This window comes from Saimiri boliviensis, chromosome 17 (assembly GCF_048565385.1).
Source record: "Saimiri boliviensis isolate mSaiBol1 chromosome 17, mSaiBol1.pri, whole genome shotgun sequence".
Taxonomy (NCBI): domain Eukaryota; kingdom Metazoa; phylum Chordata; class Mammalia; order Primates; family Cebidae; genus Saimiri; species Saimiri boliviensis.
The window spans coordinates 36,810,568-36,834,657 of record NC_133465.1 but is presented as its reverse complement, the minus strand read 5'-3'; the positions used below and the strand labels follow the sequence as shown (position 1 = coordinate 36,834,657).

Below are 24,090 nucleotides of genomic sequence, written 5' to 3'. Positions count from 1 at the left end.
TAGTTATCTTATATATTACATCTATATACATTAAAAAGGAACCACTAACAGATGGTATAATTTCTGCTTGCAACCCTCAAATATACTGTAAAGAATTCAAGAAGAGGCCAGGAGTGGTCGCTCATGGCTGTAATCCCAACACTTTCGGAGACAGAGGTGGGCAGATCACTTGAGGCCAGGAGTTGGGTGACCAGCCTGGCCAACATGATGAAACTCCATCTCTACCAAAAAATACAAAAAATTAGCTGGGATTTGTGGTGTGCATATGTAATCCCAGCTACTTCGGAAGCTGAGCCACAAGAATTGACTGAACCCAGGAGGCGGAGGTTGCAGTGAGCTGAGACTGTGCCACTGCACTCCAGTCTGGGCTACAGAGCAAGACTCTGTTTCAAAAAAAAGTTAAAAATTCAAGAAGAGAAAAATAGTCTATTATATTTACCCAATGTTTACCATTTCTCTTATTATTCTATTCTGGTATAATTTCCCTTCTCTCTGAAGGATTTTCTTTATCAGTTCTTTTAAAGCAGGTCTATTGGCAGTGAAGTCAATAGACCTGAAGTTAGTTTTACTTCATGTGAGAATGCCTCTATTTTGTCTGTTCCTGAAGGGTATTTTCAGTGGATACAGAATATGGGGCTCACAGTTCTATTCTTTCATCAGTTTTAAAAGGCTGTGCCACTCTTTTCTGGCCTAAATGGTTTCTAGTGAAAAATCTACATTCGAGTTGTTGTTCTTGCATAGATCATGTATTGTGGTTCTCTGTCTGCTGTAAATAATTTTTCTTTTTAACTAATTTTGAGCAATTTGATTACCGTATGTTGGGTATGGATTTCTTTTGTTTTTTTTTTTTTTTATCTTGGGGGTTGGCTAAGTGTATTAGTTTCCTGTGGCTACCATAACAAATGACTGCAAACTGGGTGGTTTAAAACCACAGAAATTTATTCTCTCACAGTTCTGGAGGCAAGAAGTCTGAAATTCAGCAGAGTTATACTCCCTCTACAACCATTAAGGGAAAATTTGTTCTCTGCCTCTTCCAGATCCCAAAGACTTGAGGGTACTCCTTGGATTTCTTAGCTTTTGGTTATGTCACTCCAATTCCTGCCTGTATCTTCACCTCACTTTTTCCTCTGTGTGTCCCAAATCTCACTTTGCCTTTCTCTTTTAAGGTCATTTGTCATTTGATTTATGGCACACCCAGATAATACAGGATGACATCTTCATCTTAAGATCCTTAATTACGTTTGCAAAGACACTTTTTCCAAATAAGATAACATTCATAACATTCACAGGTTCTGGGAATTGGGACATGAGCATGCATTTTGGGGGCCACCATTTAACCCACTAATGGAACTTCTTGAATGTGGTTTGTGGCTTTATGTCTTTCACCAACCTTGTGATGTTTTTCATCTTTCTTTTCTTCAGGACTACACTCTTTCTGCTTTCTGGAACCCTGATGACACAAACTTCAGACCTGTGCCACTGTCTCATAGGTGTTTGAGGTCCTGTTCGTTTTTCTTTTTTTTTTCTTTTTTTTTTTTTTTTTTGGTACTCTTTGCTTCTCTCTGTTTAGATTGGATACTTTCTGTGATTTATGTTCAAGTTCACCGACTGTTTCCTCTGTCTTTTCCATTTTACTATTGAGCTCATTCTGTTAATTTTTTTTTTTTAAAGACGGGGTTTCACCATGTTGGTCAGGCTGGTCTTGAACTCCCAACCTCAGGTGATCCTTGGCCTCCCAAAGTGCTTGGATTACAGGCGTGAGCCACTACGCCCAGCCTTCTGTTAATTTTTTTTAAAAATTCAGTTATTGTAGTTTTTAGTTCTGAAATTCCATTTTGGTTCTTTATATCTTGTGTTTTTTGCTGAGACTTTCTACTTTTTCATTTTTTTTTAATTTTTCATTTTTTTTAAAGATTGTTTGCAGTTCTATGGAGCATGTATACAATAACTGCCTTAAACATCTCTGAGATAATTTCAAATTCTGGGTCCTCTTGGCATCTATGTCTGTTATTGTCTTCTCGTGCAAGTTGAAATTTTCATGGTTCTTCATATGCCTCATAATTTTGGATTCTATTTGGGCATTTTTAATGTTTTATTAGGAGACTCTTGGTCTTAATTTAAATTATGTCAAAAATGTTGATATTTTGATTTTAGTATGTAAACAACCTGGCTAGATTCATACCACAATTTTAGCCGCCTTCTGTGGGCTGTGGCCCCAGTGTCCAGCTACATTTTCAAAGCCTTTGCAGTGCTATTCAAATGTCTCATGTATGTTCCATCCTGTGGTCGATCTAAGGTCTAGACAGCAGGTAGTTTGTTCACTTCTCACCGTTTTTGGCATCCTGACTGAGATGGGATCCATGCATGTACAGGTGTGGGGTGATCTCGGTATTTCACAGACAACTTTATGAGGTTGCTTTCCTGAATCCTTTATCATCGTGATTTATCTGGCACTTTCTAGTTTCCTGGGACTCCCCTTTTTGTTTCTTTGGTCCTAAAGCTGGAGCTTTAGTTACCCTGTGATACTAGACATTTCCTTGATTGTGCTATGTCTGTGACTAAATGGCAGGACATTAAGGAAAAAGCTGTGGGTATCACAGCTTCTATTGGAGAGGAAGATTCCTCTCACTGTGTTTCAATTTCCTACCGGTGTCATTGTCTCTGCTGTCACTACAGCCACCTTGGGGTTGCCTGTGGTTTAGGGTGTGATAGAACAGAGAATACAAAAAAGGGGCAAGAGATTTCCACATTCTGAGTGTTAGGATTGCTTCCCTTTCCTGCTCCTTGAGGGGGAATAAGAGGCCTTCTCCTAGAGCTCTGTCTGTCCTCATTGATGCCTGGGGTTCAGGCTGCATTGCATTTGATCAGGAAATACAAAGGCGCAAAAAATGGTAAATTCACCAACAGTTCAGCGATACTTCAATTTTGGTCTTCTTTCTTAATCAGGCTGCTCCTATTTCTCAGTCTTCAAATAGCTGCTCTCTGCATTCTGTCCACCTTTAACAGTGACATTCAGTGGAGAGACAGAGTGCAGTACATTTGTTCCACTCTATCCTGTACCGGAATCCTCACAGCTTTCTTCTTAACCTGTGTTCTACACTACTTCTCATCCTTTAGGAAATGATGGGGTGGTGGCTACTCTGATGGGAAGACTGAAGGCTGTGTTCTTAGTGTTCTCTGCACACTCCACCGTCTCAGGGCTCCCACTGCCAAAGGATAGTGCTTTGTATCTTTGGTATTTTGGCATCATAACCTGATGGGCACTGAAACCAATTGATTTATACATTGTTATCACAAAATGATACTTTATGCGGGCTGAAGGTATGTGTTAGGTTTTGTTTTTAGACCAGGAAAATCATCTTATTTTTTGCATTTGTGTTCTCACTGTAGGGTAATCATGCTGTGTTATCACACTATCCTAGGTTTCCCCAAAGGACCAGCCAAAACCTCACCTCAAGCCACACGTATGATAATGTGAGTAGCAAAACTCTTTTCTAACAATGCACTTAGTCAGCAGATTATCGTGGTGGCCGGCAAAGAACTCACGGCCATTAATTCTCATGTTCTGCTCAGCAATGTATTGATGTGCAGCCCGTTAGCAAGATGGTTAAGGATCAAAGTTTTTTTGGAGTTTGTATTTGCTGTCTCCACTTTCTTTCCTTGCATTCTCTTTGACAGACTTCAGACATGCTCTTCTACCCCTCTATGGGCATAACTATTGTCAAGGTCACTGGTGACTTCTCTGTTGTGAAATTTGGAACTGCAGTTCCACGGTCCCTCATCTATCAGCAACATATCACAAAGTTGATCACTTCCTCCTTCTTGTGCACATGGCTTTCAGACACCAATCACTTTGGTTCTTCTCCTGCCTCACTTTCATTTCTTCTCCGTCTCTTTTCCTGGCCCTTCCTCCTTTACTGGCCTTTCATTGTTGGGAGACCCCAGGGATCAGGCTTCAGACTTCTCTATCTACATTCATTCCTCTGTGGTCTTTTGGTCTCATGTCTTGAAATAACCATTCAATTTCTGACAACCTATAAGTCTGTATCTCTAGCCCAGACACCCATTTAAACTCAGAACTCATATATTCATTTTTCCACTTCACATCTCCCCTTGATTTCTTCCCAGGCTCCACTTTCAACCTGCCCTTCCTGCAGACTTCCCACCTCAATGGCCACTCTACTCTTTGCTGCATAGGTCAAAAACCTTGGGTAATAGTGCTTGACATCCACCTTTTTACTGTTACTTTTGCCTTTTACTTTTAAAATATGTCAGTTAGTCCAGCCACTTCTCACCACCTCCACTTCTGCATCTTAGTCCAAGCCACCATCAGATGGACATTGCAGTGGCCTCTAAGGGATGCTCTGTTTCAACCTTTGCCTCCCTTCACATCCCTCCCACCCACTTTATAACCTATTCTCAAAACAAAAACTGGGGCATTCTTTTTTAAAATGTTAAAGTCGTATTACATCACTCAATTGCTCAAAACCCACCTATGATCTTCTTCCTCATTCCATTTTACTCAGTAAATGCCTGAAATGCTAATCTGACCCCACCTGTCACGTCTCCAGCCTCACCTCCTGCCCCTCTCTACCTTGGCTCACTTTGTTCCAACCACATTGGCTTCCCCCACTTCAGAGTATGAACTTGTATCCTCTCCAGTAATCACAAGTGACTCACTTTATTCAGGCTCTGCTTAAATGTCCCCAATGATGAGATGTTTCCTGACCATGACCTATTAGAGCAGTATTCCACCTGTCTCTCCCACCCACTACTCTGCTTTTATATTGGAGCACATGCCATTGGATATCTGTTCCTGCCCACAGTGTCTGCATCATGAAGTCAGGAACTTGGTCTGCTTTATTGCTTTGTTAATTGTGCCTGGCAGCTATAAGTTCCCAGGAAATATTTGTAGAATGAATGAGGAAAATTATGAGAACAGATATTTCTAATTAAGATTTTAATCTTTATCTTCTCAGTCCTGATTTTGTTATGTCACTGAGTGCTTCTCTGTAGATTTAAGATTTTTCCTTTCCTACTCAAGGCTGACTGATTTATCAGAGTGAAACAACAGAGAATCTGGCCTGAACCACTGAATCTGCTTCATTTTTAAAAGCAACATGTGTTGTTGTTTTTAATTTCAGTTTCTATGGGATATGGGGTACAATAGGCATAAAACCAGACAAAAATATAGTAAATTTTTATTTTTAAGACAGGGTCTCACTCAGTCACCTAGGATGGAATATAGTAGCATGATCATAACTCACTGGAGCTTCAAACCCCTAGGCTCAAGGGATCCTCGTGTCTCAGTCTCTGGGGTAGTTGGGACTACGGGTGCAAGCCACCATGCCCAGCTAATTTTTTTTTTTTTTTTTTTTTTTTTGTAGAGCTGGGGTTTTGCTCTTGCCTAGGCTGATCTTGAACTTCTGGGCTGAAGTAATCCTCCTGTCTCATCCTCCCAAACTGCTGAGATAACAGGCATAAGCCACCATGCCCAGCAGAAAAGTAGTAAATCTCATAAGTGATTATTACCAAAAAAGAAATAATTATTAAAACCTACTTCTTCTTGTCCAGTTCAAAGTGTATGGTTCTTGGAACAATGTACTTGGAAATGTAGAAGTCTAACGAATAAAAGAAAAGCTTAACGTAGAATGTTTATATGAACATGTGTTATGCTTTCTTCAGTTTCTGGAACATTCAAATTCAGTGTTTCTACAGCCGGTTAGTCTACAAACCATTGCAGCAGCACCATCAAACCAGAGGCTGCCATCTTTGCCCAGCAATCATCCAGGTACATAGGACCTTACTGTTTGCATCAAACAAGGAAACTTACGAGAGAATATATGAGTCTGCCGGAGATTTGTTGGTAATTGAATATAGAGAAGAGAAATTAGAGGTGCTCCTTTGTATTTTTAAGCTAATGAAACAAATTTAGGGCTGATACCATTATGACTAACTTTAGGAGATTGTAAAAATGCTTGTGTTGAACTGAATATTGTGTTTTGAATGCTAAGGTAAATGAACCTTTAGCTGAGGTTTGGTAGCTGAAGTTTGGAAGCCTTTTTGTTATATACAGATGTTGAACTTGCGAGAAGCACTGAAACACCAGTCTGTTTTGGTTGTGTTTACTACGATCTAATATTCAAAGTCTAAACTATAAAAAGAATATCAATCGCATGTACTCCTTGAAAAGCACAATGTGTATTTACTGGTCTCTTTTTTTTGCCTAAAGCGATGACAAAGAGTGATCTCCAGCCACCTAATTACTACGAGGTAATGGAGTTTGATCCCTTAGCTCCTGCTGTCACTACAGAGTAAGTCTTTTACAGAATGATTATTTTTTGTCTTGGTTCCCTTTGATAGCAGAGCTAACAGGGCTTGGTTATACATTTAAATTTGTTTAGGTCTTGGCAGAAATGGATGGCCTTGTTAAAAATGCCTTATGAGGTTTTCTGGCAGCTGTTACTCTTAATGGTCTTATCGTTCCAGCCTTGTGACTGAAAAATAAAAATGCTGGGGTTGCGCTTTAAGAAATAACTGGAACTAACATGCTTAATGGATTCCTCATAGATTCTCTGGCAGAAAGTCAGGTTCTCTTTAGCTTGAGAAGGGTACTAGTCACTAATTGGTGACTTAAGTTTATGCCACATTGACAGAATATTTTAGCTGTTCTGTAAGAACTGATGCAAAAAAAAAAAAAAAAACAACCACTCATTAGAACTTGTTTTTAGTCTTCTAAAGCATTAGTATAACAATTACTTAGAATCCTTAAAGCATTATTTTATGATTTCATATTGGTCAAGATATGTAAATATTAATGGAATTGTAAGGTGATCAGATCTTTGATATACTTTGAGTGACTGAAGGTTACCCCCCAAATCAGGGGTCCCCAAACTTTTTACACAGGAGGCCAATTCACTGTCCCTCAGACCATTGGAGAGCCGGACTATACAAGGTGTGACACCCTTCACAGCCAGCACTGCTGCCTCCACTGTCCCAGACAGTGGTATACAGTGTCACAGGCCCAGCACCGCCGCCAGTGCTGTATACAGGGATGGCGGTGATCAGCCTGTGACACTGTGTGTACAGCGTCCTGGACATCTGCAGCAGCGGTGGGCCTCTTCTGTGGGAAGTCCACTGCTGCATGTTTCCCCTATTATAAGACACCTCCTAAAAATAAGACAGCCCCCATCTTTTGGGGGTAAAATTAATATAATACAGGGTCTTATAATAGGGGAAACACGGTGTGTAGTAATGTGGGGGGAGACTTTTGGGCAAAGGGAGGTAATAGGGGCTATTATGTTGTTGTACATTTAGGGGAGTATGGGGGCCATTGTACTGTGTAGTAATGGTTATAGTGCTTTGCCTTTCTTCCTACTTCTGCTGTTATTTCACACTGCTTCTGGTGATGTGGGGCGCCGCAGCAGCAGACCGGATGTGCGTCATAATGGCGCGCTTCCAGAGCCGTGACGCGTGTGTCTCACATCACCAGAAGTAGTACTGTATGTGGCGGCGATGCATCCTGTGCTCCTCTCACTAACCACCAATGAAAGAGGTGCCCCTTCCTGAAGTGCGGCGGGGGCCAGATAAATGGCCTCAGGGGGCCGCGTGAGGCCCGTGGGCCATAGTTTGGGGACCCCTGCCCCAAATTGTTAAAAATTATTAAAGCATGTTTATTGGAAATAATTGCTCAGAAACTGATAGTCTACAGGCTGTAGCTTGCTTGCAGTTGGAGTTTTTTCTTTTTTTTTTTTTTTGGCTTAGTTTGTTTTGTATTGTTTGACCTGTGCCGAATTTAAATGTGCATTTTAAAAAATTGCTGTTTCAGGAAACTCTATTTTCCCTCAGCTGTTTCACTAATATAACAATGAATGCAAAGACTTCTGTGACCCCCCCCTAAGTATGTGAGGATTTCTCTCCACCAGCAAGCAACGAATGAATTCTACATTGGACACCAGCTGGGTGTCCTCTGATTCAATTCTAGCACTGTCTACCTGGAGATAGTGTCAGGTAGATTGAGAGCTTAGTCCCCACCACCCTCACACCCACCTTCCCAGACACCAGTCACAAGCCTGGGCCATTTACTGGTTTATTATGAAAGACACTGCAAAGAATACAGATGAAGAGATGTGCAGGGCAAGGCATGAGGGAAAGGGCATGGAGCTTCCGTGCCCTCCATGGAGTCCCATGCCCCAGGAACCTCCATGTGTTCAGCTATCCAGAAACTGACCCCACCAGCCCCCATGCCCAACCCAGTCCTCTTGGGTTTTTAATGGAAGCTTCTTGATGTCAGCATTCCTTCCCCCAGGATATAGGGCAGGACTCTCTCTAGGGAGGCTTTTATTCTCACGGTCAAAAAGGTGGGCAATCAGAGTGGTGTCTTGGGGCAGGTGAAAAGAGGACTGGGGAGGGTCAGAGGGATTCTGTTTCCTGAGGCTGGCTCCTAAAGCCCAACACACCCAACATTATATAACAAGGGCTATGGGAGTTGTGAGCCAGGAACCTTAGAGGAAAACCAGTATGTATCGTAAGACCACAACTGCCAAGCTGAAAACTTGGATATTTGAAAATAAAAAATTTGAAGTTCTTGATCATTTGGATACTCTGGCAGCCCAATGCCTGCATTTTTACATGCCAGCTATGGGCTGAGGCTGAGTAGTAGCATCTTTATATTGGGGAATTTCTTATTACAATGACTGAGATGTCTCCGTCTCCCAGACCTGAAAGGAGGAAGTCCTTTTTCTCAACATCCTGGATCCCTTGACCTAAGTCCTAATACTGACAACCCAGAGTCCTAAAGATCAAAACCCAGACCACTCTTTTAGTAGTTTATGGGGCTGCTGTTTCAAAGGAGCACTGAGCAGAAAGTCTTGTGGTGCTGGTCAGTGGACTATACAGATACCAGGTCGGGGGTCCCAAGGCCCTTCTCTAGTCTCCCTCTTGGCAACTTAGGTGAGTTGGCCCAGGCATGTTGCCACAGCCTATTGCTTTGCCTGCCAGCAGCCTATAAGGGAGGTCAAGTCAGGTCTCAGTCCTGGGTCCCATCTGGGATGCCAGACTTGTTACCTCCACCAAAAAACCCTGAAATTCATTCATCTGGTAATAGACAACTCTACATGAGAACAGAGATTATTTTATTTTGACAGGGTCTCACTCTGTCATTCAAACTAGAATAAAGTGGTGTGATCATGACTTACTGCAGCCTTGACTTCCCAGGCTGAAGCAACCCTCCCCACTCAGCCTCCTAAGTAGCTGGGACTATCGGGGTGTGCCACCATGCCTGGCTAATTTATTTTTTTGAGACAGTGTGTCACTCTGTCACCAGGCTGGAGTACAGTGGGGTGATTTTGCCTCTCTACAACCTCCGCCTTCCAGGCTCAAGCAATTCTCACGACAATTCTCATGCCCCAGCCTCCTGAGTAGCTGGGACTACAGGAATGTACCACCATGCCCAGCTATTTTGTATTTTTAGTAGAGACAGGGTTTTGCCATGTTGTCAGGCTGGTCTCGAACTCCTGGTCTCAAGTTCATCTAACCACCTCAGCCTCTCAAAGTGCTGTGCCTGGCTTTTTTATTTATCTTTTTTTAATAGAGAAGGGGTCTTGTTGACCAGGATGGTTTTGAACTCCTGGGCTCAAGTGATCCTCCTGCCTCAGCCTCCCAAAATGCTGGGATTATAGGCATAAGCCACTATAACCAACAAAGGCAGGCTGGCTTTGAGCAACAGGAGTTTTATTACTTGTCACAAATGAAGCACTGGGCATAGTCTCCAAAGCAGGAAAGTGACAGGAGGGTTTTATGTGGTGGCAGAGGGAAGAGGGTATGTCATTGCATATAGAAGGGTTGCAGTTGTGCAGATACAGTGAGTCGTTATTTCAGCACACAAGTCACATGGTATGGTAATGATGTTATAGCATCTCCCAGGGTAGAGATGTTGGCATGGTAATGAGGAATGTACACTGGGATCCATCTGTAAATTGCTGGGGTCTGTCACGAGCTGGTTTAAACCAGCTAGCTGGCTGCATTCCACACAGTGTTTAGGGAAAAAAGTGATTACTCAAGCTGATTGTACTCCTATAATCCCTGGAGACCCTTCCTATCTGCTTCACAGCCCCACCCAACCCTCTGCATCTCTTTGGCTGACAAGTGTAGACATTTGATATTCTGGTCCCTGATTTAAGCCCTCAATGATTTATGTGCAAATGTTAATACTTTTCCATTGTGCATTTTTTCCTACCTTATCACTGATCATATTAGTGGTTTAAGAAACCAGCACTAAACTAGGTATGCTTTCTAAAAACTTGTTTTTATCAGTTTCTCCATCTAAATAGGTAGTGAAAAAGTTCTTGATTATGTTCAAATTAAAAGACTGCTATATATAGATATGGCAGTGTCACAGATACTGGAGGTGGGAGAGACAGTAAAAAGCTGGAGAGGTGAATCTTTGGAACTCTATCATTGTGATGGGTCTTCCTTTGCAGGGGTCAGAATGTCTCAGTTCTTTTGAAGTCCCATGAAATTCAGGGACTCCATCCAAGGAAAAACACAGGATCTTGCAGGAAATTTCTGGGTTTTTTCACATCACTGGTAGTCCATGAACCCCAGGTTGACAATTTTTGCTCTACCAGGACAAACAGTATGTTTGTGAAGATACACGATTCATTTATTTCAATATTATGTGCCAGGGACTATGACTACACTAATTTATAATTTTAAACAAGAAACATGCTCCCTTGTCCTCATAGAGGTTAAAAGTAGCATGGATACAGAAATTAGACAAATCACCAAATACATGTTTACAATTTGTGTTAGTGTTATGAAAGAATATGGCAAATTGAAAGTGTGTAACAGAACTAATTTAAATGGGGGTTAGAGAAAGCTTCAGGGAACATTAAAGCTGAGACCTGCAGTTCTTAGTTAAAAGTTTGGAAATGAGTATTGTTAGGTCCAGGGAACAACCAAGACCCAGAGGAAAGAGTTCTGCCACATTCAAGGAAATGAAAATGCCAAAGCCAAGAGAAAAAAATACGGAGCTCCGAACCAGGTGTGGAAACTGTAATTTGGAAGCAAGAGGAATGAGTACAACTGTGAAAATCAGTGCTAAGGGCAGACAAGATGAGAACTGAAAACTAGACAATGGATTACATAGAGATCACTGATGATTTTTGTAAAAGCTATTTGATGGATTGATGGGGCCAGATGCCAAATTTCAGTGCATCTGAAAAGCACAGAAGAGATTAAGTAGAGACAGTTAAGTGCAGATAAGAACTTAAATGTGAAGCAATGATGAAAATAGGTTTGGGGTTGGGCACAGTGGCTCACGCCTGTAATCCCAGCACTTTGGGAGGCCGAGGCGGGCGGATTGCCTGAGGTCAGGAATTCAAGACCAGCCTGGTTGGCATGCAGAAACCCCATCTCTACTAAAAATACAAAAATTAGCCAGGCATGGTGGTGGGTGCCTGTAATTCCAGCTACTCAAGAGGCAGAGACAAGAGAATTGCTTGAACCCAGGAGGTGGAAGTTGCAGTGAGCTGAGATCACACTGTTGCACTCCAGCCTGGGAAACAAGAGCAAAACTCCATCTCAAAAAGAAAAAAAGAAAAAGGGTTGGTAGCTAAAGGATACCAAGGTATTTGCTACAAGTAGAGGTAGAATTAAGGACCGTACTTTGTATAAAATAGGAGATACGGGAGATGCTGGAGAATCTGTGAAAGTCGGAGGAGAGGCTGAAGACTCAGGAAGGTGAGAATAACTGAATGGGTGACGTGCTTGAGAAGCCTGGAGTAGATAGGATCACAGAAATAAAGGACAATACAAATGAAGATAAACTTGAAAATTTAGTGATGGGAAGATGAGGAAGCTTCCATATCAAGTCATTTAATGTATTAAGAATGAGGTTTCTACCAGAGAGGTCAGAGGTTTGAGGAGAGTGAAGAAGGCTGACATCATTTTGAGGGAGATGAGAGACCAAACTTTTTAGGGAAACATTAAAATTGTAGGACCATTCTGGGCCTTATGAACTTGGAGATTATGGTTTCATAGTGCTGTGATTTTTGAGGCTTTTCCTCAGCCATGTTTTGCTATAATGTATATATGAATGTTGTGGTTTCAGGTATAGTTATTTTCCAGCTACAGAGATATGTAAGATACATAAAAAGAACTGAATGAGTCAGGCATGGTGGCTCACGCCTCTAATCCCAACATTTTGAGAGGCTGAAGTGGGAGGATCACTTGAACCTAGGAGGTTGAAGCTGCAGTAGTCATGATTGCACCACTGCATTCCAGCCTGGGTGACAGAGTTCAAAAAAAGAATGAAGGATGTCATAGAAAAAATACAATATAAAGAAAAGTACAGAAATGACAGTGATGAGCTATAGGTGGCTTGAGTCGTCTGGATTTTAATCACGTAAGTTAAATAAGCTGGAAGATTATTATTATTATTTTAAACAAATATCTCATTCTGTAGCCCAGGCTACAGTGCAGTGGCACAGTCTCAGCTCACTGCAATCTCCGCCTCCTAGGCTCAAGTGATCCTCCCACCTCAGCTTCCTGAGTAGTTGGGAGTATAGGTGTATACCACCACACCTGGTAATTTTTGTATTTTTTTGTAGAGGTGGTATTTCACCAGTTGCAGACTGGTCTTGAACTCCTGGACTCAAGCAATCCAACCACCTCAGCCTCCCAGAGTGCTAGGATTGTATGTGTGAGCCACTGTACTTGGCCTATTTTTTTTTTTAATGTTTGAAACCAGAAGAAATTGAAGAGTTTTTTAAGCAAATGTAAACTGTCCAAATTTGAGCCATATTGTTCATTTAAATCACAAGAAAAAATGAATTGATTCTATAAAATACATACTTTTAATGGGCATAGGAAGCTGGGCGTGGTGGTTCACCCTTGTAACCCCAGCACTTTGGAAGACCGAAGGAGGCAGATCACCTGAGGTCAGGAGTTCAAGAGCAGCCTGACCAACATGAAAAAAACCCCTTCTCTACTAAAAATACAAAATTAGCTGGGCATGGTGGCACATGCCTGTAATTCCAGCTATTCAGGAGGCTGAAGCAGGAGAACTGCTTGAAACTGGGAGGCAGAGATGGCAGTGAGCCCAGATTGCACCAGTGCCACTCCAGCCTAGGCAACAAGCACAAAACTCCATCTTAAAACTTAAAAAAAAAAAAGAGGCATAGAAATTGCAAGATTAAGGCCAGGTGCAGTGGCTCACACCTGTAATCCTGGCCCTCTTGAGATGCCGAGGTGGGTGGATCACCTGAGGTCAGGGGTTCGAGACCAGACTGGCCAACATAGTGAAACCCCGTCTCTACTTAAAATACAAAAAAATTAGCTGGGGATGGTGGCATGTGCCTGTAATCCCAGCTAACTGGGAGGCTAAGGCAAGAGAATCACTTGAACCTGGAAGGCAGAGGTTGCAGTGAGACGAGAAAGCACCATTGCACTCCAGCCTGGACAACAGAGTGAGACTCTGTCTCAAAAAAAAAAAAAAAAAAAAAGTAAGGGAAGTGTAACATTAGAATTTAAGAAAACTAGAATATACACTTCAGGGCAGAGATTTGTTTTTACTCATATGTAGCCTGAACTCCAAAAACAGCTCAATTTTTAATTATGGTACTAGCAATTGAAAACCAAAATGGCACTTTGAAATTGATATATAACCCTTTTGCTGTGATGGCTTTGTTTCAGAGCTATTTATGAAGAAATTGACACTCACCAGCACAAAGGAGCTCAAAATCATGTTGACTGAGGTAAAAACTTCAACTTACACAACTTAATTCCATATTACAAATAATTTCAGTATAATTGTCACTTTACATATTTATATTTTGTAAGGGCCATCTGAGTCTGACACTTTGAAAGATGAGTTCCCCTGAATCACTCAAATTATGGGGAACCATTATTCACTAATGAAATTCATTCTTTGTGCTTCTGTCATCTGTAAATAATAAGGCTTGGGAATGCATTTGTTACTTTATGGTACAGAAATATTAGTGCTAACAAAAACAGATGAACAATAGAAGCAGCACTGAAATCAGGCATTTGTCTTTCATGTGCAGTTAATACTTGTTAACTGGTACCAGTAGACCCATTTACTGTTAACTCCTCCAAATAGGTCTTGAGTTTTTCCTATTTTCAGCACTACTGATCCCATGTATTTACTATTTAATGGTCACCAATAAACTGTTAAACTTATTTATTCCTCTTATACCCTCCCCTATGGAAGAAGCACATTCTTACCTTTTTTCTACTAGACTGTGGCTCTCCAGCCTCCCAGTAGAGACAAGTACGAGAGTTATCAAGAAATGGGGAAAGAGAAGGACAGGATGAATACTGGCCATTTTCTTCTCTCTTCTAGAAGAAAGAGGATGATCACCTCACTAGCCACATCAAAGGTGCCAACTCTCTAAAGAGTAAACTCTGTGCAGCTTTGAGGCCTGGAAGACAATACCTACCTACCAACATGTCAAAGCCACAGTGGAGAATTTCTGCTATAATGAAGATTAAACAGAAGAATAACAGTTCCAGGATAACAGTGATTCCTGACAACAGCGTGAGATTTCAGCAGAACTTGTTTGGAACAAATACTCAACTTAAAACTTTAGCAGAAAAAAAATTACTTAGTCCTTAGGCCAACCAATTTAACTGCAGTGTCATATGTTTCACAGACCTTCCTACATTTACAAATCATCACACAGCTGTGGATAAGAGATTATTTTACTATAAAATAATTCTGAATAGATGAAAGACTAAAATGTGAGAAATGGAATGTATTATTCTGGAAGAATAAATACTGAGTGCCTTCATTTAACTAAAGTTGAATGTCAATTTACACTTCTTTATAAATAATCCTCTAGTTTAGAATTATAAATTGTTAAAGGCTTGATGATTGTCATTTAATTATATTTTAGGTGTCCTGAACAGGTCACTAGACTCTGCATTGGGTGGCCTTTTTGATTCTTTGTAATGCTAAATAGTCTTTTCTCTCTTTTTACTATAACTTAACATTTCTATTTGGAAAACAGACAACTGGAAAATATTCAGAATAAGTTTTACATTTGATGAAAAATAAATCTCTATTAAAATAATTTAATACATCTTTTTTTTTTTTTTTTTTTTACAAAGTTTGTTCCCAGAAGAACTTCTGATGTCAGTAAATCACAATCCCACCTGTACATTTTAACATTCATGGACTTCTAATGATGATGGTAAAAGCTAGCAGCCTAGTAGATATACTTATTTTATTTCAATTTCATGATAGGACAATTTCAAAGTAATTATTCAGAACTCTGAATATAAAATAGCCCTAGATCTTAAAGGACAAAAAGTCAAATTTGAAGTACGAATTTAAATCTTTGGACAAGAGTTAGGGCTTAGTGACTCCTCTTCTACTTTGAGCTTTTAAAATACTGACTGTTCAAAATAGCAACCAACTCTTTTAGACATAATAATAAACATGTTCAAAAGTTCTGGCCTATGACTTAAAACAAATAACCCTGGGCATACATTTTTGAAAACATTCTCAGATTCATTGCTATAATTATGAAGAGTTAATACTCTAGAAGGGAACTATAGACAAGCTGAACCATTAAATCCATGCCTGCATATTTAAAAAACAAAGCGGCTTATTTTAACACTATCAAACTCTTCAGTATGGGATTGAATAGTCAGTCATCTATTCTAGCTAGACATGTGGGTTTCTTATGATAAAAGCTGAACCTGTTCTCTCAATTTCAAGTGAAATAAATTAGTTGAGGAAAAAAATAGCTATTTAAAATATAAGGCTTCAAATTATTGTATAATATTTCTCCTCTGAGAAGGCAGGATACATGATTTTCCCAAAACCACAACTTTGAAGGAAGACTTAGTTGCTGACTTCAATTATATCCTGGAACTGGCAAATTTTGCCCTTCTTTTGCTTCAAAAAAAGTGTAAGAAAGAGTGATAACATCAACCTTAATCATTCTTGGATCTTCGGCAAATTCAGGATCAATGTAGAAAAACACTGGCATATCTACTTCCTCTTGGGGATTAAGCCTTTGTTCTTCAAAACAGAAGCACTAGAAGTTATAAGAAGATTTTGTTTTAATAACATTTCTATTCTCTTATTACATAACAGAAACTAATACAGTGCATTTTTCTTAGCATTCCAGTACACTTCTTGACTTTAATAAGCATACTGTTAAATACATAGTTCTGTGATAAAATAAGAGCATCTTTTCATCTCAATGAGTTCTGCTTTAAGGATCAAGAACAAATTCTAATCTTAAAAGCAGATGTCCATTTGGTTTGGTTCTCGATCTCTGCATAGCAAGTATAGATAACAAAGAAAAATAGCTTGATGTTTAGAAGAAATTAGTTTTCAGAAACCACAAGATCTATGAAAACACTAAGTTTCATGTACCTTTATCATATTTTGTAAAGTTTATATTTTGCTGTACCTGTATTTTATTGAAATACTGTCCAGCTTCAAATGGAACAACATTGTATGTAGAAATTCCAATTACTGGTTTGTCAGTAGGATTCTTAGCTTTGTAAAATGCCAGTGCAGTCTCTCCTGGAACCACCTGTTTTAAACGATATAAATTATCAATACTTTAAATCTCACACAGTTCCTCTTTTTCCTGCTAAATTAGTCTAATTATTTTGCCTATTCATCAGACCATAATACCTAATCTAATGCAGGGTTCAGCAAAATAAATTGTGAGTATTACCCACAAACGTATCTGACTTTAACTTGCATATGTCAATGAAGAACCAATGTTCTAATATCCATAATGAGTTATGAATTGTCCTCTTGTATATTTGAAGTCTTCAAGGAATAATCTGCAAATTACATTATTTAAAATGTGTCCAATCCAATCATATCACAGCCCAAGCCCAACTTTTCTGTAACACTTATACCTGAAAGTCATGATTGGCTAGTTTTTAAGAAAGATACCAACATTAAACTTACCTTAAAACCATAATAAAACTGACTGACTAGAACCTTTATTATGCCAAAAAGAGTTAATACTTTGTTTGGAGAAAATGAGAAGATAGCAAAGCTTAAAATTTCCAAAGGATATTCTGTCACTTGTACCAATTCAGCCACTAATACCTTGTATACGACCATGTAATTGGATAATATTCATAATCATAACCTATAAAATCTTTAATTATTAAAGAGATTCAGTCATGTTTACTAAAAACTGGGCAAGCACTAATATTTATAAGGCTTTTCCATTATGAGTTGAAATTAACTCCACTGGTTAATCCTCAGTTAATAAGGTATCAGTTAAAATCTTCCCAAGATTACAGTTGGTTAAAATTTTAGGAAAGCTTTTAGGACAGTCTCACTTAGTCTCGCTGGAGTATAATATAACTATTTACTATTTATTGATTACTTCAAAGGCCCTCGATTTTTTTTCTTTTCAAAGGACAGGGATACCTTTTATATAAATCAGTAAACTACTCATTGTAACCAATGATTTTCCTATGTCTTCTATGCCAGAGGAAGTCAGGAAGCTATATGGCCTGACAGTTACTGCTACTCCCAACGATTTCACTCATCTAAACTTCATTTCAAAATACAGAAAGGTTCCATTACTATCAATTTTTTTATTCCCACAGACTACTTTTTGATAGTGACTTACACCTAATGTAACAGAATTTATATGTTAACTTTTAAGTTACATGATAGTAAAAGTCAGTTTGGAACAAGGGAAAATGTCATGTTTTATTAGAATTGCATTGTTAAATGTAGTCCTCTGACAGTTTGATTAAAAAAAAAGGAATTTACATTAATAAAGTAATCTTTTAATGACTGATTAGTCACTTACAAATATTTCTGTTTGCTGAGGTCTAAAATTCCACTGGAGACTTGCATGCACATCTGCATTAAACGTAACTTTAATGATTCGATTCTTAACAGGCACCATGTTTTCAATCTGGTCTGATGCATGACCTGCAACTACTGATCCTCCAAGTCCAGTAGTCTAGAAAAAGATACCAAACATGTTAAACAATACTTTTCGGTGTTGATGATCTATTTATTTGATAAAAAGTTTAAAAACAATTTAGTATTAACAATTCATCTGGAGCCAACTTTACATACTAACCATTTGTGTAACCATGTCAAGATTCTGACCACTTTTGGGATGTCATGAGCCTGTATTTGTTAAAGTCATTCCTATTTTTCAGCAATCCTTTGGTTAGCTGGCATGGTCACAAATGAGTCATCTGGGAAAAGCAGATTCACTAGATAAGGGAACTATTGTCACTTACAGTAGAACTCACAATTTCCAGCCAAGCCATTTATAAAGAACACATTTCCCTTTATTGCTAGCATATTAACTACTAGTCATTATTAGAAATAAAATGTACCCATGACTTCAATTTCATTGAAAATACTTAAATAATTCAATTTTTCCATATTCTTGACTGGTCCTTTTCCATATCACAGCTTCTGTAATCCAAATTAGATTGCAGCTTCACTTCTATTAATATATTCTGCTTTTCTAAGGCATCATAAGTATTTTCCCATGTTGGTTATGTTTTTGGATCTTTCCCTGTATAGTAGAGCTTTTATATAAATCACTAATCAGAGCACCTAATCCCTAATGCCACAGAATCAAATAATCATAGGGCATCAAGAGTATTTGTGTCTGACACTTCATTTATTCATGATAGTTATTTCCTTGCCATCAGGTACTTTTAAAGAAAAAGCCCTTACGTCCAAGGTCATCTTTCTTCTGATACTTGAGGTTGCCAGAATTCTGATTTCCAGATAATTTGCCTGTTACTATGCTAGGGGAAAAAAAACACAAAAAACAAATTTGAGGCTAGGGGATAACTCCCAGCAAGACACAGTGTTAGCATCTTCTGTTTGTCACAAGTCAACTAACTTCATTCAACTGCCATGCAACATTACTGAATTACATTGCATCTCTAAAAGATGCATCAGAGGGCAAGCCTTTATCCTTGTATATCCTTCTGCCTGCGTGCTATAATGTTTAAGATGTAACTCCTTTTCCTGAAGAATTTAAGTCACTTGAATAAAAATATGTTTAAGTGTCCTCCCTTAATAAAGATTCCCTGATATATTCTTTGAACATGAGTTCCTCCAGTTTCTAAGTTCAATGCCTAGAGAAAGTAAAGTAGACAAGAACACTAGAAAAGAGAACTAAAAAGATGTCCTGGTCTCTAGTCTAGTTGTGCTACTAACTAGCTCTAAGAACTTAACAGACTACAAATTACATTTGCCTTCCTCACCTATGACTGCACGTGGACTCATTTCACATACAATATTATCAGTTATTTCAGTTTGGGACACGGTTTCTCAATCTTGGCACTATGTACATTTTGAGCTGAATAATTTATTTGGGGGTGGGGCAGTGCCTTATTGGTTATTTAGTAGCATTCCTAGACTCTACCTATTAGATGCCAGTAGCACCCTATACCCCCCACCTTCCACGTTGTGACAACCAAAAATGTCTTCAGACATCGCTAAATGTTCCCTAAGGGATAAAAATCACTCCTCCAGCCGCCGGTGGTTTGAGAAGGATCCAGATTTGCTGATTTGGTTCAGTTATGCTCATGACTTAACTAACTGGTAGTTTTAGAATTCATGCTTGGGCCTGGCCTCTGATGAAAAGTAATTCACATTCTATACTCATCCTCAGAAATCAACTATTGCACATTTCCACATAAATGCTGGCATTAGAAGACTATGCCAGAAAAGAAAAGTCCTTTTGTCTTCTGCTGTTTCATCATCTAAAAGAAACGTAAATTGATCTTCCCAGCCTGGGCATGGTGGCTCACGCCTGCAGTCCCAGCCAAGGCAGGAGGATTGCTTGAGCCCAGCCTAAGCAACATAGGGAGACCTCGCCTCTACAAATTTAAATAAATACACGCACGCGCACACACACACATAAGAGCGAACTCCAGCTAAGAATATCAGTCATGGTGTTAAAATAGCAATTTCCAAACTTTCCTGCATATTGGAATCACCTAAAATATACTTGACAATTACTGATGCCTGGTTCCCCCTCTGGTATTGTGATAAAATAAATAATGTGTGTGGATTTTTAGCAGCTCTCCAGGTGATTCCCAATGTTGCTGTACAACGAATTTTAGGAGCCACTCTTTTAAACACATTGAATGAACACAATGTGTAGCTCTTGTGGAATGAATTTTAAACCGAAATTCTTGTCCCTATCCTAGGCTTCCTAACCAGAATCTCTGGGGTAGGGGATCCCTGGAACGTGTATTTAACGTTAAGCTCCACGGGTGATCCTAATGCCCAGCCAAAGTTGCAAATTACTAGCTAAGAACAAAGAAGAATCTATGAAATACATGAAACTTGACCTTGCCAGTGGTTCTCAAAACTTGGCCTCAAAATCAACTATATAGGACTTACTAAAACTAAAATATAGATTGCTGGTTCCACCCCCCGTGTTTCTGACTCAGTCCTGGAGTAGGGCTCTAGAATTTGCACTTTTAACAGGTTCCCAGGTGATGCTGATGCTGCTGGTCTTGGGCGCCAAACTCCCAGAACCGCTGCAGTGTACTTAACAGAGTCCAGGTTAAGTACATTACGGTTACATATTAACAGGGGCAGGGTGAGAGCTCCTCAAAGGATTAATTTATGCTCCAATTTCCAGAGTTACACCCTCTTGGAAATCACATGTGGTCTACAGAGTGAATGTATGAATGATACACATTTTAAAAGTGTGTGTGCGCAGGAAGATAAGGCTGCGGACCTTTCTGGTGAGATGCAGCTCATACATCAGGGAGTTGCACTCCGCAGCGTGGAAAAAGCATCACCACTGAGAATTCCGTGCTACCTGCAGTTTTGCCACCAATGTCTTTGGTGACTTTTGGGTGTTAAGTGGCTGTTTTGAACCTCTCTCCTTTTAGGTAGATAATATGGGATACCTCTTCCACCAACGATCCGCAGAGCGAGGGATGTCCCGGGCTTTGTCCTGCAACCCCACCTCTCGCGCCGCGCCACTACGCGGGCAACGCCGACCCTACCTGGCAGTAGAGCCGATAAAGGGGTACGGCGGCGTAGGCCGCCCCCAGCATGCCCACGGCGACCGCGACCACGTAAGTGAGGACCGTCTTGTTCCGCCGCCGCCATTCCTCCTCCTGCGCGCGCCTGAAAGAGTTCGAGCTCTTAGGCCGCCACAGCGGCTGCACTGCCGGGTCCCTGGCTCCAAGGTTGCAGCGCTTCCATGTCCCCAGCAGCCTCAGTCCTCTCTCGGCACCTCCCGTCCCATTCCACTCTGGCCTAAGAAACGGCTCTACCGTCTCTGCAGGCCTGGCTGCAGACCCACGGCGAAGCGAGCGCCAGCCACAGAAAAAGAGGCGCCTCCATGCCGGATGCCAGACCCCACCCATAACCCCCAGAACGAACACCCACCCGCCTCTCAGGGACGCGCAGTTAAATCTCGCGACGCGTAATTTGTATCGCGAGATCTGGGCCGAGCCTGCCGCCGCTTTGGCTACCAGGCTCCTCCGGTGGCAGCGCCTAGCGGGCTACGGAGGCCGGGTTGCTAGATTATGGGTAAGTTTGCGTTTTGCTCTGTGACTGTTCCTCTCACTTCGCTTCCCGCCGGGGCGTCTCCAACGCTTAGGAAAACGCGTTTCGCTGGTCTGCGTGCCAGCTTGCCATCACTTGGGGTTGTGCCTTTGGTCTTTCTGAACTCCTCGCCAGCCTTTGTCTCGACCCAGCAGCCCTGGCGGCGCTCTCCCGCGGTCTTTTCTCTCCTGGGGTCCCCTGGTCGCGGGCTCTTGTGCTTACTACCCTCGACTTGGTTCAGGGATCACCCCCTCTCTCAGGAAGCCTTGCTGAGTTAGCCGCAGACCTCTTGGACACCCACGACGCCTGCATTTCCTCAGCCCGTGGGCAGTCGGCTTCCCCCGCTCTGCGGCCCCTTTGCAACTTGCCCGGTGGAAATCCCCGCAGCTGGAGAGGGAGGGAGGCTGTCAAGCTGAAGTTTGTTCGGGAGACAGTGACCAAGATAGGAGGAAAGGAGAGACTGAAAGAAAAGAACCCCTTGGGGCGATGTCATAGCTTTCTTCGGTTGTCCCACAGGACGAGCTCGAGGGGAGCAGACAGCGTAGCGGATTTTACTGTCATAGAAGGAAGCGTCTTTCTAGAAACTCTGCGAGAGCAGTTAAGAGCTCAGCTCCTGAGGCTAGGCGGTTCTGGATGTTTACCCGGCTCCTAGGCCAGTGACTTGTCCTCTCTAAGACCTGGTGTCCTTACTTGTGACATGGAAATCATAACAGTAAGTGAGAATATTCATATAATGTGACTTTCATGGTGCCTGAGGCACAGTAAGAATTCAGTTAAAAGTTAGGCCGTATTTCTACTTGCTGTCTGACCATTTCTAATGGCCAGAGCAGGTAGAATTATCCCCACCCTGTGGATGAGGACATTGGAGGCCTGAGAAACTTTTAAGTCGTTTAACATTTTATTTATTTATTGCACTCTCAGCTGTGGGCCTAACATGAATGGACCTGCTGGCGCTATAGCACAGAACAAGTCGGAAGATCACTTATGTGATGGGAGTGACCTTTCTACTGAGGGACTCAGAAGATAATCAAGTAACAGTTACCTAAATAAGGGAATTTCAGATAGCAATCAGTGCAGTGAAGACAATGAAATAACATAATGAGATTGAGAGTGATGAGAAGGGGTAGTAAAGTAAGGCCCTTCTGAACAGGTGACAGTTGAGTTCACACCTGGACGATGATAAGGAGCTACCTGTTCAATGACAATTCCAGGCCGAGCAAAGGCCCAGGGGAAGGAAAAAGCTAGAAATGATTGAGTAACAGAAAGGAGGCCAGTGTGTTCCTAACATAGTGAAAAGTGGTAGGAAACGGGGTCAGAACAGGTAACAAAGACCTGATAATACAGAGCCTTTTAAGCCATGTCCACGGGTTTGGATTTTATTCTAAAAGTAATAGGAAGCTCTTGGAATGTTTGACGTATATAAGTGATACGATCTGACTCACATTTTTAAAAACGTATTGGTTACTTTGTGGAGAATGGATTAAAGGTAGGGGAAGAATGGAAGTAGAACAGTTAGGAAGCATTGCAGTAGTCCACATGAGTGATGATGGTCACCTTGAGTGAGTAATTGATTAACTTGTGGTCACAGGGCCAGAAAATTGCAGAACCAATAAAATCTAAATACCTTCTGACTTCTTTCTTTACCCTGGCATGCTGTCTCAAAAATTTCAGATCTCCATGATTCTACAGATTTATTCATATTGTGTTATGACAATATTTGAAAATCTTTTTCATCTGCATGCATCTTGGTTCTTGTAGAAGATTCTGAGCTCTTCTAGGATGAGATTTCTCATAGTTTAATTTTCTTACGGCATAGACTGAAATCCCTGACACCAACAATACATTTCCTCTCATCATTCTTTTTCTCCAAGCACCCCTTCCTTGTAGCAGTATGAATATATATCAGTAATACAGTCTTTGTCTTAGACTCTAGTATTTTATTTTTTGTATAATAACTGCAAAAGGAAACTCGTGTACAATAATATTGATAGCAATGAAGTGGTGTTGGTCTTTGTAGCTTTCTACTTTATTAAAAGAAAATATGCATCATATCTGATCTTAGGACGATAATGTGAAATGACAGTTCGTGTTTATGAAATACTTTTGTATGACAAGTAAAATATTTTGTTTTTTTTTTTGCTTATATTGTAAATGAAATGTATAGAACATCATTTACTTCAATGTCCAATTAACAAACAGTAAACAATTAAAACATTTCTACAACATAATGGTACTCAAATTTCTTGTATACCCTTCACCAACATTAGAGAATGATAAAGATTCTTCAACCTTTATCATTTCTACATCATTTGAGAATAGATTTTAGACTTGATGTTTTAGAACTGTATACTTACTTATTTCTTATTATGAAGACACTCTTTCCAAACCACAAAGCAGGCATCAAAATCAACAAGTTAATATTTATCCAGTATTAAATATTTATTCAGTATTACCATATATAGTCAGCTTGGACTACCAATAGCAAAATATCACAGACCAGTTGCTTAAACAACAGAAAT

At 40.4% G+C, this 24,090-nt stretch overlaps 3 protein-coding genes across 18 annotated transcripts in view; 2 read left to right on the top strand and 1 right to left on the bottom strand.

Annotated features, from left to right (window-relative positions):
• Positions 1–13,757, top strand: part of TOM1L1 (target of myb1 like 1 membrane trafficking protein) — a 59,181-nt gene extending 45,424 nt beyond the window's left edge. For 4 of the 8 annotated variants that reach the window (XM_074388563.1, XM_074388560.1, XM_074388562.1 and 1 more), the window contains exons 12-13: positions 3,391–3,474; positions 5,686–6,024. In XM_074388563.1, coding sequence (XP_074244664.1) covers positions 3,391–3,474; positions 5,686–5,935 — 334 coding nt within the window. In that variant the 3' untranslated portion in view covers positions 5,936–6,024. Of the gene's footprint in view, positions 1–3,390; positions 3,475–5,685; positions 6,025–6,232; positions 6,315–13,695 lie in introns of those variants that run through there. The other 4 variants (XM_003931322.4, XM_074388564.1, XR_012514619.1 and 1 more) reach the window with 4 other exon arrangements.
• COX11 (cytochrome c oxidase copper chaperone COX11) overlaps positions 1–21,433 on the bottom strand; it is a 48,382-nt gene extending 26,949 nt beyond the window's left edge. For 2 of the 3 annotated variants that reach the window (XR_012514621.1, XR_012514622.1), the window contains exons 1-4: positions 21,025–21,433; positions 17,829–17,984; positions 16,449–16,574; positions 14,248–16,067 (exon numbers count right to left, since the gene is read on the bottom strand). Coding sequence is in view for 1 of the 3 variants with exons in the window: in XM_074388565.1 (XP_074244666.1) it covers positions 15,885–16,067; positions 16,449–16,574; positions 17,829–17,984; positions 21,025–21,390 (831 nt within the window). In the remaining 2 variants the exon portion in view is untranslated. Of the gene's footprint in view, positions 1–10,641; positions 16,068–16,448; positions 16,575–17,828; positions 17,985–21,024 lie in introns of those variants that run through there. The other variant, XM_074388565.1, reaches the window with a different exon arrangement.
• Positions 21,434–21,473: 40 nt separating this feature from the next.
• The window catches only part of STXBP4 (syntaxin binding protein 4), a 247,610-nt gene continuing 244,993 nt past the window's right edge, over positions 21,474–24,090 (top strand). For 5 of the 7 annotated variants that reach the window (XM_074388558.1, XM_074388554.1, XM_074388557.1 and 2 more), the window contains exon 1: positions 21,474–21,556. The gene's annotated coding sequence lies outside the window, so the exon portion shown is untranslated. The other 2 variants (XM_074388555.1, XM_074388556.1) reach the window with 2 other exon arrangements.